The sequence below is a fragment of the Pelophylax lessonae genome (assembly GCF_965119305.1).
Source record: "Pelophylax lessonae genome assembly, chromosome: 4".
Lineage (NCBI taxonomy): Eukaryota > Metazoa > Chordata > Amphibia > Anura > Ranidae > Pelophylax > Pelophylax lessonae.
This window is the reverse complement of record NC_138771.1, coordinates 220,324,459-220,337,756: the sequence shown is the minus strand read 5'-3', so window position 1 is coordinate 220,337,756 and position 13,298 is coordinate 220,324,459. Positions and strand designations below refer to the sequence as shown.

Sequence of the window (13,298 nt, the reverse complement as noted above, 5' to 3'; positions counted from 1 at the left end):
AATCGGTACGTGTGTACGGGCCTTAACAGTGAGTTACTGCTCAGTATTTACATTTTGTGATCGGCTGCGAATGGATTCACAGCCGATCACATAGTAAACAGCCACTGTCAGTGACTGTTTAATACTGCCAGTGACTAGCTGTGTTCCTAGGGAACACAGAGCCACCGACATGATCGCGCGTGCGTGGTCTTCTTCTGGGCTGCTCTATTGTGATCGGCTGTGTGATTAGATCACAGCCGATCACGTGGGAAACAGCCATGCCCATTGGCTGTTTCCCCCCTGCCGGTGACGCGCTGTGTCTCTGGGACACGCCGCCACCGACAGTGCAGGGCGGAGCGCACACGATCACGCGCCTGCCCTGCCTGAAGGGCCCGCCGTCATATGTCGGCGGCCCAGAACAATGGTCGCACCGCTCTGCCGTCATTTGACGGTGGGCGGGCGGCAACTGGTTAAGGAGGCGAGAGAGTGACCAGAAAGCTTGTATGTGAGCACTGGGATTTGAGGTCCATCAAGTTGATATAAAATGGGACTTTTTGCCAATGTAATGAATAGGAAAAAGGCAAGTATTTTTCCCTGATAAAATGTGACAACTCTAGGTCTGCCGCACAGAAAGGATCATCTCTTTAGGAGATCATAACACCCACACCACCAGCTCCCCTTATTATAGCAACAGCAAGATTTAAAAACACAAGCAAAGCACTGTCATAATTCAATATAGTAACAAGAATAGATTTTTTACAAGTTGCAGAGCGCAGTGACAGGGGTGGGCGAGACAGCACAGCAGGGAAAGCAAAGAATTCTACTTGATAGTGTGATAGGCAGTGGCTCACTATGAAAGGACAGTTCAGCCAGGTGGAGGAGATAGGAGATCCAGTAACTCATGCCACCTTAGGTCCCTTGCACACATGCACCTCCGCTAAGCAGAATCCGCTTGCTCAGCAGGGAATTCTCCGCTAATCCCTACGGAGCAGGCAGAGGACAGGTCCTGTCCGCTCCACTATGCAGAGTGAACATGGACACAGTCCTGTTCTCCTCTATGGGGCAGTTGCATGGAAATGGACTCCCTGACTATTTTCATCTGATGCCATCGGATTCAATTTATCGGAAGGATGGAAAGTAGGACCACCAGCCGTCTGTTTTTGGCGGACAGGATCAAATGGCGGCAGTTGTCAGCGGACATCCAATGTTCCATAGAGCCAGGAGGGTCCGATCAGGTCCACCTGAAAAACAGACAGGTAGACTGATCAGACAGCCCATGTGAAAGGGTCCTCCGGCTGTGTGGCATGACAGGGAGAGAATGGAAAATAAAATAAAAAATTAAATGAAAAAAAAAAAAAAAAAAAAAAACACGGTATGCATCGTTGTGGGGTTGTAAATGGAACCGAGGCTGCTCCGACCAGCTGCCCCACACTCCCTGTCCACTCACCGGTAAGGACAGGGAGCCAAATCAAGCCCTCAACATCTTCTCTTGGAAAGGAGAAAGATGGGCAGGCAGTGAGAACAGGCAGGGGAAACCCTCAGCACTGCCAGTGATTGCTTGTTGCAGTCCCAGCTATCGCAAGAGGGCACCAATTCCCCCATTCTCGCTCCAGCAGGCCACAAAGCCGCCACCTTAACCCCCCTAGCGGTATTCCCGAGTGGATTACCCCACAATGTTACTCACCTTCCCTGCGCTCCCCCGCCGTCCTCCCCGCTCTGTGCCCGGCCGATTGCCGGCACTTGCCTTCTGGTTCCCTCCTGCAAGCGTTGCGACGCAGGGGGGGGGTGGAACCGGCGGCAAATTCCAAAAAGTGTAAAAACATCCTAACGGAATACAGTGTATCATGCCTTTTTTAGCACAGGCTTGCACCTGGTGACTTTTCCATTGCCCTGCCTGTGCTTTTTCAGTGCTTTGTGCCTGGAAAATTTTGACCAACCATGGCATCCAAAAAGCATTCTTTTTGAGCAAAAGCGCTTTTAGACGAACTGGAAAACAGCGACAGCGAAAGGGAGTTACTTGAAGAACTTAGCGATAACGATTCGTGGGAAAATTCGTCATCTAGTACGGAAAGTGATGACAGCGACGATTCTGATGTCTCTTTCTGGTACATCACTTGAGGTATTTGGGAAGTATATCAAATGATTCTTCAGAATTTCCAAACGGAGCTATGTGACAGAAAGAGACAGAGTTGTCGCTGTCGTCACTTTCCATATCGGATGACGACTTTGCCCACGAATCGCTATCACTCAGATCTTCAAGTAACTTTCGCTGTTGCCGTTTTCCAGTTTGTCCAAAAGCGCTTTTGCGCAAAAAAGAACGCTTTTTGGACGACATTTTCCAGGCACAAAGTACTGGAAAAGCACAGGCAGGGCACTGGAAAAGTCACCAGGTGAAATGGCATGATACAGTGTAATCCGTTAGGATCACAACTTTGTATCATGTCATTTAGTGCATTTACATTTTGTAAATTGCCGCTGGTTCCACCCCCCTGCGTCGCAACGCTGGCAGGGAAGGGAAGCGGAAGACAGGTGTCGGCATTGGCCGAGCACACAGCGGAAGGACAGCGGGAGGATGGCGGGGGAAACGCAAGGGAAGGGGAGTTTTAAAATGTAAAACAGATTTCCATGCAAAAGAATGTACCACTTTTAGCACAGAAATCTGTACATAATCAGACCACCAGGGAGGTTAATTACCAGGTGACACAGCATCTTAGTCCAAGCATCCACGGGCGGGGGCCGCATGGGGGACAAGACACCTGCCGCTGTGTAGCCCTGGCACCAGGCTGCTAATTCTAGTCACCAATGCTACCTGGCACCTGGGATTTGTCGAGCCCTGCTTTATTTAGCATGTATCATTGTATACAGCACAAAGAAGTGTCTAAGCACCCACTACAAACGTGTCAAAATCTGTGTACAACAAATCTCTCTCTAGTAAAAACATTATGTCCAAATGCCAGCATGCAAAGCTCAACCACTTCCTAGCAGTATTGAAAGCTAAAGCTTAAAATTTGCCTTCTCATCAAAATGCAAATTTTACTTAAACTTTTTTTTCACTAGATACTGAATTGTAGACTTCATGGCGTGATCACTAGGTCTCTGTGCTTCTCTATGTTATACAAGCAAGTAATTGCTTGGGGGGGGGGGGGGGGAAGAGACCAGCAGGTTGGTGCACATAGCGTCCAGCACCCTGCCTCAGTACTTCTCTCAAGAGCTCTCAGCCCTGGTGCACGCAGCACTCTGGCTTTAGGGAGGAGTTATGCAAATATGAAATGCCTTGATGGGTTGATATCAGTCAAGAAGTATGGGTGTTCCTACTCTAGGTACCGCCCACATGATGGTAAAAATGCATGTTTGAAAGAACTGCAATCCAATAAAAAGGGTGGCCAGGGACTGTCAGGCTGAGGAGGAAATAGCCAACTAATGTTGGATGTCCTCCAGCCAGAATATGAGATGGGCTCTGACTTGCTGCAGCTTCTAATGCACACTGTGGGAAGGTAACCGGAATGGCGTACACTGAAATCAGAGTAAGCAATTTTAGGAAAGGAGAGGAGCCTGCACAACAGTGCAATACATAGAAACAGGCAAGCTTCAAGCTGAACTCCAGCCGTACCTTTCTAGTCCTTCACACAATCCTACTGGCTAGCGAGGCACCCCATCATATTAATGGACCAATAGGAATGGAATAGGATACACTAGACGCCTATATCTTTTACATGACAGCAGCTTGTTTGTGATAGGGACATGAAGTTGTTTTGGGGCGTATTCACACTGGCGAATGCAACTGCATGGCGATTAGAGGCAAGAACATGCAGCTCATTATGCCCACTCGCATGAAAACACAACTTCAGAATTTTTTCTGTAGTGTGACCTGGACTTTTTTTTCATGCCTTTCTCCTTGTGCAAAAATCTTTTTTTTTTCTTTTTTGCGCTTTAAAACAACCTGGAAATTTTCTAAACCACGCCAAACATTTCAAACATTAATTATTCTGACAGTGTTCCAGTTTTCCCCTTTCAGTTGTTTTAGTCCATGAAGTATCATCAAAGCGTGCAATACCAACACGTCACATACTAGAAGTACCATAAGCCTGTAAGACATGTCATTCATGGCATAATCCTCAGCTACTCTGATAGAAATCAACAAAAGCAGACTTTACCAGACTCAACAATGCAGGGTCATGTAGACGTTGCAGAGTATCACTGTGGCTGTCAAAAAGCAACTGTGAGAACATCACAGACAAGCACTTTATTAACCACTTTACCACCGGAGGATTTTGCCGTCTACGTCAGGGCCACTTTTTGCGATTCGGCACTGTGCGACTTTAACTGACAATTGCGCGGTCATGCAACGCCGTACCCAAACTAAATTTACGTCCTTTTTTTCCCACAAACAGAGCTTTCTTTTGGTGGTATTTGATCACCTGTGCGATTTTTACTTTTACTATTCTATAAACAAAAAAAAAAAAAAAAAAAAAAAAAAAAGAAGAAGAAGAGCGTAAATTTTGAAAAAACAACAATATTTTTCAAATTTTTTTATACAAAATTCCCCCCCCCCCCCCCCCAAAATGTAAAAATTAAATTTTTACATTTTTTGGCCAATTTGTTTTCTGCTACCTATGTTTGGTAAAAAAAAAAAAAAAAAAACACAATAAGCGTATTTTGATTGGTTTGCGCAAAAGTTATTGCGTTTACTAACTAAAGGGAAAGATTTGTCATTTTTGGTGTTTTTTTTTTTTTTTTAACGAGTAATGGCGGCGATCTGCGATTTTTTTTGCGGGACTGCGACATTGCGGCGGACAGATCGGACCCTTGACTGACATTTTTGACACTTTTGGGGGTACCAATGACATTACTACAGTAATCAGTGCTATACATATGCACTGTTACTGTAAAAATGACACTGGCAGGGAAGGGGTTAATGTATGCCTGGTGCTTACTGACGTGTGGGGGGAGGTGACTGAGTGACACAAGGACAGATCGCAGGTTCAGCTATGCTGAATCCTGCAATCTGACCCTGCCTGTCACTTAGGAGATCCGCCCGCTCTGTTTACACAAGCGCGCGGATCTCCAGACTCGATTCCCCGATGATCGGGGAAGAGCAGCGGCCATCGCCGCTGCTCCTCCCCTGGCCCGACTCCCGCTGTGACTGAATACAGCGGGAGCGCGCAGCCGAGAAAGGGGAGTGTCTGGCGACGTAGGTCTACGTCGCCATACGATAACGAACCACTTTGCCGCAGTAGAGCTCTAGTGAGCAGTGGCAAAGTGGTTAAAGCAGTATTAAAACCAAAAGGTAAACATTATATTACAGCTAATCAATTCTTACATGTGATGGTTGAATTAGTTTACTTGCTGCAACTGTTTTGCTGAACTGTTTGCTGCACCTTTGGACAGCAGCATTGGAGTGATAATTTGTTAGTGTATCTACATCTGCTAGTCCATCTAACACCCCATTCCCCCCAGACTGACAATGCTGCTGTCCAAAATGTGCCTACTGTGCTCCTTCATCCAAGGTGGGGGCACTTTAATACAGGAGGTGAGTTACTGACCAGTTGAAAACAGAGGAAAGCCTAAAATAAAAAATAAATAAAAAACTAATGCAGCCACCACATATAATGACTGAGAAGCTGCAATTTAATTTTTGATCTTGGCTTTACCCACATAGCATCGGACAAGCACACTTTGCCATCGTTAGCCTCTGTTATTTTGTCAACGGCCTTTAAAGCTTTCCCTCCACCAGCTACTTATATGAGCAGGAATTTATACGGCTCAACACAGGCATGAAGAACATTTCCTCAGAGGGACAAATCTCTAGAAAAATGAGCAAGGCATCAGTTTATTCTTAAATCCTGCAAACAGAGGTAGAATGAAATTACTCAAGAAATTCTACAGGGTACATATGAATGTTTATCTCCCATGCACACACTCCCAACCTGAGGCACTATGGATAATGGAGCAGGCATGAAAAGTAACCAAGGAGCCACATATTTCATGCATCGGGCACCACACCAAGGAAACATATGGAGCACATCTCTAATGATCAGATAATCACAAGACACTTTCCTACCATATCACACAAGGGGGAGCCCTGGGGTCTGCCAATTTGTTTCTCAATCATATTTCCGATAGTTTGGAATATTTCATCCTCAAGTATTTAAATAGCATCGGTTAGAAATGTATATTAAAAAAAAAAAAAAAAACACAATCTTCCAGCTCACACAGATCACATAGTAGCATGCAGCCCATTACCTATGGATTAGTAGGAATCATATTGCAATGTATAGAGTCAAACATGTACTAATAACATTTACATCTATCCTAATAAAACGTAAGAGTTTTTCTATTTATAAACTCAAGGATGTATGTTAATGCACAACAGGTATTCTATGTTTTCTATCAGCAATCTATTAACATGCCAGAGAGGTATTATAAATGTATATATTAGAGAATACCCCCGACATCTACATTACATAGGTCACTCAGATAGAAACAAATATGACATATAGAACATCTCTCTGGAAACGACATGCATAGATCACTGGGATAAAAACAAACAATGTATAGAATATTTCTGTGGAATCTACATACGTAGATCACTGGGATAGAAAATATAAGAATCGACAGAAAATCGAGAATACATAGAAAAAAAAATAAAATCAGGTGGGACAGAAGAGAGTGTGTATATTTATATTATTTTCTATTCCAGTGATCCATGTACCTGATTTGTTTTTTTATGTATTCCCGCTTTTTATATAGTTATTCCAGAGAAATATTCTATACATTGTATATGTTTCTATCCCAGGGATCTATGTATGTGGATGTTAGGGAAGTATTCTATATCTCTGCCCCATTTCGAGTGTGTGTAGATGTTAGAGGTACAGTATTCTATCATTTTTTATACATTTCTAACCCAACGATATGTATGTATGGAGATGTCAGAGAGGTCTTAAATGTTTTCCAAGTGATCTATGTATACATGTAGTTGTCAGCAATATTCTATAATATCCTATATATCTGTACCCCAGCGATCATGTATTTTGCTGTCAGAGGGGTATGCTATAATGTTGTGCTTGTACTCCAGAAATCTATGTATGTAGATGTCAAAAATATTCTATAATGTCCTATGTAGTTTTTACCCCAGTGATTGATGTAGATCAGTATTTCTCAACCTTTTTTCAGTTGTGGCACCCTTAAAAATTCTGCACAATCTCGCGGCACCCCATTCTAAAATGTAAAAAAAAAAAAAAAAAAAAAAAAAAACCTAAACTTATATAGTTTTACATAAGGAAGCAACATCCATACACATGATTTATTCCTCAACTATTGCAAACTGGTACAGACTAGTATTCTAGGGTTTCTCTTCTTCTATTTGCTAATGTGACCCCAGTGCTGATGGAGGAGGTGTAAATAAGGATGCTGTGCAAGCACTCGTCATTCTCCTTATCAACCAGGGTTGTCAGGGCGCCAGTGGCTTGACCCACACAGTGCCCAGGGTTGCCAGGGTGCCAGTGGCTTGACCCGCATAGCGACCAGGGTTGCCAGGGTGCCAGTGGCTTGACCCGCATAGCGACCAGGGTTGCCAGGGTGCCAGTGGCTTGACCCGCATAGCAACCAGGGTTGTCAGGGTGCCAATGGCTTGAGCCGCATAGTGCCCATGGTTACAAGGGTGCCAGTGGCTTGACCCACACAGTGCCCAAGGTTGCGAGGGCGCCAGTGGCTTGACCCACACAGTGCCCAGGGTTGTCAGGGTGCCAGTGGCTTGTCCCGCACAGTGCCCAGGGTGCCAGTGGCTTGACCCGCATAGCGACCAGGGTTGTCAGGGTGCCAGTGGCTTGACAAGCACAGTGCCCAGAGTTGTAATTCTACATTTAAAAGCCTGTGGCAATTTGCTGCCATTTTGCCAAGGCACCCCTGAAGAACCCAGGAGGCACACCAGGGTGCCATGGCACCCTGGTTGAAAAAGGCTGATGTAGATATCAGAGGGGATATACTAAAAGGAATGACAGAAAAGAAAGAACACAGATCTCTATGTGCATGTAGATGTCAGAGGGGTATTCTATAACCTTGTATAGGTTTGTACCCCAGTGATCTCTGTATGTGGGTGTCAGAGAGGTATTCTATAACCTTGTATAGGTTTGTACCCCAGTGATCTCTGTATGTGGGTGTCAGAGGGGGTATTCTATAACCTTGTATAGGTTTGTACCCCAGTGATCTCTGTATGTGGGTGTCAGAGGGGGTATTCTATAACCTTGTATAGGTTTGTATCCCAGTGATCTCTGTATGTGGGTGTCAGAGGGGGTATTCTATAACCTTGTATAGGTTTGTACCCCAGTGATCTCTGTATGTGGGTGTCAGAGGGGGTATTCTATAACCTTGTATAGGTTTGTACCCCAGTGATCTCTGTATGTGGGTGTCAGAGGGGTATTCTATAACCTTGTATAGGTTTGTATCCCAGTGATCTCTGTATGTGGGTGTCAGAGGGGTATTCTATAACCTTGTACCCCAGTGATCTCTGTATGTGGGTGTCAGAGAGGTATTATATAACCTTGTATAGGTTTGTACCCCAGTGATCTCTGTATGTGGGTGTCAGAGGGGTATTCTATAACCTTGTACCCCAGTGATCTCTGTATGTGGGTGTCAGAGAGGTATTATATAACATTGTATAGGTTTGTACCCCAGTGATCTCTGTATGTGGGTGTCAGAGGGGTATTCTATAACCTCATATAGGTTTGTACCCCAGTGATCTCTGTATGTGGGTGTCAGAGGGGTATTCTATAACATTGTATAGGTTTGTACCCCAGTGATCTCTGTATGTGGGTGTCAGAGAGGTATTCTATAACCTTGTATAGGTTTGTACCCCAGTGATCTCTGTATGTGGGTGTCAGAGGGGTATTCTATAACATTGTATAGGTTTGTACCCCAGTGATCTCTGTATGTGGGTGTCAGAGAGGTATTCTATAACCTTGTATAGGTTTGTACCCCAGTGATCTCTGTATGTGGGTGTCAGAGGGTTATTCTATAACCTTGTACCCCAGTGATCTCTGTATGTGGGTGTCAGAGGGGTATTCTATAACCTTGTATAGGGTTGTACCCCAGTGATCTCTGTATGTGGGTGTCAGAGGGGTATTCTATAACCTCGTATAGGTTTGTACCCCAGTGATCTCTGTATGTGGGTGTCAGAGAGGTATTCTATAACCTTGTATAGGTTTGTATCCCAGTGATCTCTGTATGTGGGTTTCAGAGGGGTATTCTATAACCTTGTATAGGTTTGTACCCCAGTGATCTCTGTATGTGGGTGTCAGAGGGGTATTCTATAACCTTGTATAGGGTTGTACCCCAGTGATCTCTGTATGTGGGTGTCAGAGGGGTATTCTATAACCTTGTATAGGGTTGTACCCCAGTGATCTCTGTATGTGGGTGTCAGAGAGGTATTCTATAACCTTGTATAGGGTTGTACCCCAGTGATCTCTGTATGTGGGTGTCAGAGGGGTATTCTATAACCTCGTATAGGTTTGTACCCCAGTGATCTCTGTATGTGGGTATCAGAGGGGTATTCTATAACCTTGTACCCCAGTGATCTCTGTATGTGGGTGTCAGAGGGGTATTCTATAACCTTGTATAGGTTTGTATCCCAGTGATCTCTGTATGTGGGTGTCAGAGGGGTATTCTATAACATTGTATAGGTTTGTACCCCAGTGATCTCTCTATGTGGGTGTCAGAGGGGTATTCTATAACCTTGTACCCCAGTGATCTCTGTATGTGGGTGTCAGAGAGGTATTCTATAACCTTGTATAGGTTTGTATCCCAGTGATCTCTCTATGTGGGTGTCAGAGGGGTATTCTATAACCTTGTACCCCAGTGATCTCTGTATGTGGGTGTCAGAGGGGTATTCTATAACCTTGTATAGGTTTGTACCCCAGTGATCTCTGTATGTGGGTGTCAGAGAGGTATTATATAACATTGTATAGGTTTGTACCCCAGTGATCTCTGTATGTAGATGTCAGAGGGGTATTCTATAACCTTGTATAGGTTTGTACCCCAGTGATCTCTGTATGTAGATCAGTGTTAATTTCGTCGACTAAAACCAACTAAAACGTTTTCGTCGACTAACACAATTCAGATGACTAAAATACGACTAAAACTAAAATGGCATTTTAGTCTTAAGACTAAAATACGACTAAAACTAAAATGGCATTTTAGTCAAAAGACTATAACTAAAACTAAATTGAAATTTGCTGCCAAAAATTAACACTGGTGCATGCTCAAAGCATAAATAATAACATATTAGATTTTTCACTCCAGGACCAGCAGTAGTATATAATGAGTTTGGAAATTGTAGAGAAATGCTTAAATAATGCATTACAAATTACAATTGAACTACACCCATTTGATTATAGATGACTAAAATTAGTTTTAGTCGACTAAAATGTAGGGCGTTTTAGTCGACTAAAATATACTGGAGTTTTAGTCGACTAAATACGACTAAAACTAAAACACTTGCAGAAGACTAAAATAGGACTAAAACTAAAATGCCATTTTAGTCCTAAGACTAAAACTAAATTGAAATTTGCTGCCAAAATTAACACTGATGTAGATGTCAGAGGGGTATTCTATAACCTTGTACCCCAGTGATCTCTGTATGTGGGTGTCAGAGAGGTATTCTATAACCTTGTATAGGTTTGTACCCCAGTGATCTCTGTATGTAGATGTCAGAGGGGCATTCTATAACCTTGTATAGGTTTGTATCCCAGTGATCTCTGTATGTGGGTGTCAGAGGGGTATTCTATAACCTTGTATAGGTTTGTATCCCAGTGATCTCTGGATGTGGGTGTCAGAGGGGTATTCTATAACCTTGTATAGGTTTGTACCCCAGTGATCTCTGTATGTAGATGTCAGAGGGGCATTCTATAACCTTGTATAGGTTTGTATCCCAGTGATCTCTGGATGTGGGTGTCAGAGGGGTATTCTATAACCTTGTATAGGTTTGTACCCCAGTGATCTCTGTATGTAGATGTCAGAGGGGTATTCTATAACCTTGTATAGGTTTGTACCCCAGTGATCTCTGTATGTAGATGTCAGAGGGGTATTCTATAACCTTGTATAGGTTTGTACCCCAGTGATCTCTGTATGTAGATGTCAGAGGGGTATTCTATAACCTCGTATAGGTTTGTACCCCAGTGATCTCTGTATGTAGATGTCAGAGGGGTATTCTATAACCTCGTATAGGTTTGTACCCCAGTGATCTCTGTATGTAGATGTCAGAGGGGTATTCTATAACCTTGTATAGGTTTGTACCCCAGTGATCTCTGTATGTAGATGTCAGAGGGGTATTCTATAACCTTGTATAGGTTTGTACCCCAGTGATCTTTGTATGTGGGTGTCAGAGGGGTATTCTATAACCTTGTATAGGGTTGTACCCCAGTGATCTATGTATGTGGGTGTCAGAGGGGTATTCTATCACCTTGTATAGGTTTGTACCCCAGTGATCTCTGTATGTAGATGTCAGAGGGGTATTCTATAACCTTGTATCCCAGTGATCTCTGTATGTGGGTGTCAGAGGGGTATTCTATAACCTTGTATAGGTTTGTACCCCAGTGATCTCTGTATGTGGGTCTAAGAGGGGTATTCTATAACATTGTATAGGTTTGTACCCCAGTGATCTCTGTATGTGGGTGTCAGAGGGGTATTCTATAACCTTGTATAGGTTTGTACCCCAGTGATCTCTGTATGTGGGTCTAAGAGGGGTATTCTATAACATTGTATAGGTTTGTACCCCAGTGATCTCTGTATGTGGGTGTCAGAGGGGTATTCTATAACATTGTATAGGTTTGTATCCCAGTGATCTCTGGATGTGGGTGTCAGAGGGGTATTCTATAACCTTGTATAGGTTTGTACCCCAGTGATCTATGTATGTGGGTGTCAGAGGGGTATTCTATAACCTTGTATAGGTTTGTACCCCAGTGATCTCTGTATGTGGGTGTCAGAGGGGTATTCTATAACCTTGTATAGGTTTGTACCCCAGTGATCTCTGTATGTGGGTGTCAGAGGGGTACGCTGTAGCGTTGTGCCTGTCCCCCAGTGATGTATGTGTATGTGGGTGTTGGAGAAGTGCAGCATATATCTATTTTTATGGCAGAGATGGACACACAATGCAATATGGAAGGCAGTCAGGAGGGGAGTATCGCTCCCTATGCAGTGGCGGAGGAAGGCAAGTGACACCTGCTGCACACACACACACACATTATATATATATATATATATATATATATATATACACACACACACACACACACACACACACGCATACAGGTTGGTTACCTTCTGCTGCCTCCTGGTCATGTCGGTGGGCTGTTTGGCATTGAAGGGATAGGCAATACACCTCATAATGAAGACATAGAGCTGCAGCCGGCTCCTTCTCTCCAGTTCCTCCCTGTGTGCCCTCTCCAGCTCCTCTCTGCCCTCACTATTAATGGACGGACTGGGACTGGCCGGTCTGGTGAGGGTGGTATCTCTGGAGTCCCGGGAAGGTGCATGTAGTGTGCGGTGCCCCGCTCCTCCTCCTCCAGCGGACGATACAACCAGCACATCCCGCCTGTCCTCCTCCAACAACTCCTCTGACTCTTCCTCGCTGGAAGAAGGGTCCAACATGGTCCCAGCACTCCGTGCACTCACTTCCCCGTTCCTCAGGAGTCCCTCGTAGCCGCTCCAAGTCAGCACACACCTTTCCGGTATTCACATAAACCCCGCACCCCCGGCCTCCCCATAGACGTGCACGCTCCGCCCTGCCCACCCTAGACCCAGCTCGTCATCTCTTCTTTTTTGTGACAAACGAATCTTCCATTCTAGTCAACGGTAGCGCACCAAAAATGCAACATGCGTTTTTTATTTTGTGTTTTTTTTGAGTCACTTGTCCATTTTTCCCAGGTGACTGAGGGAGGAAAATATATGCAAAATGCATATAAAACACATTATGCAATTTGTTGATTTTAACACAATAAAAGCATGAGAAAATGTTTTCTAACGCACAGGTGTAGTCAGGCCCTGAGAGGTGGATTACTATAGTAACTAGAAGCCAGCAGACTATGGGGTACACATTAGTGGGGGAACAATATTACATTGGTGCTGCAAACCCCTCAAAAGATGTTTTCTAAACTTTAGCCACTTAAGCCCCGGAAGATTTTACCCCCTTCCAGACCAGGGCCTATTTTGCGATTCGGCACTGCGTGACTTTAACGGACAATTGCGCGGTCATGCGATGCTGTACCTAAACAAATTTGGCGTCCTTTTTTTCCCACAAACAGAGCTTTCTTTTGGTGGTATTTGAT

The 13,298-nt window shown here is 44.2% G+C and overlaps 1 protein-coding gene across 4 annotated transcripts in view; it reads right to left on the bottom strand.

Annotated features, from left to right (window-relative positions):
• The window catches only part of CADPS2 (calcium dependent secretion activator 2), a 1,183,693-nt gene extending 1,170,963 nt beyond the window's left edge, over positions 1 to 12,730 (bottom strand). For all 4 annotated transcript variants that reach the window (XM_082254958.1, XM_082254959.1, XM_082254960.1 and 1 more), the window contains exon 1: positions 12,292 to 12,730. In XM_082254958.1, the coding sequence (XP_082111084.1) occupies positions 12,292 to 12,621 (330 nt within the window). In that variant the 5' untranslated portion in view covers positions 12,622 to 12,730. The remainder of the gene's footprint in view (positions 1 to 12,291) is intronic.
• Between the last annotated feature and the right edge of the window lie 568 nt (positions 12,731 to 13,298).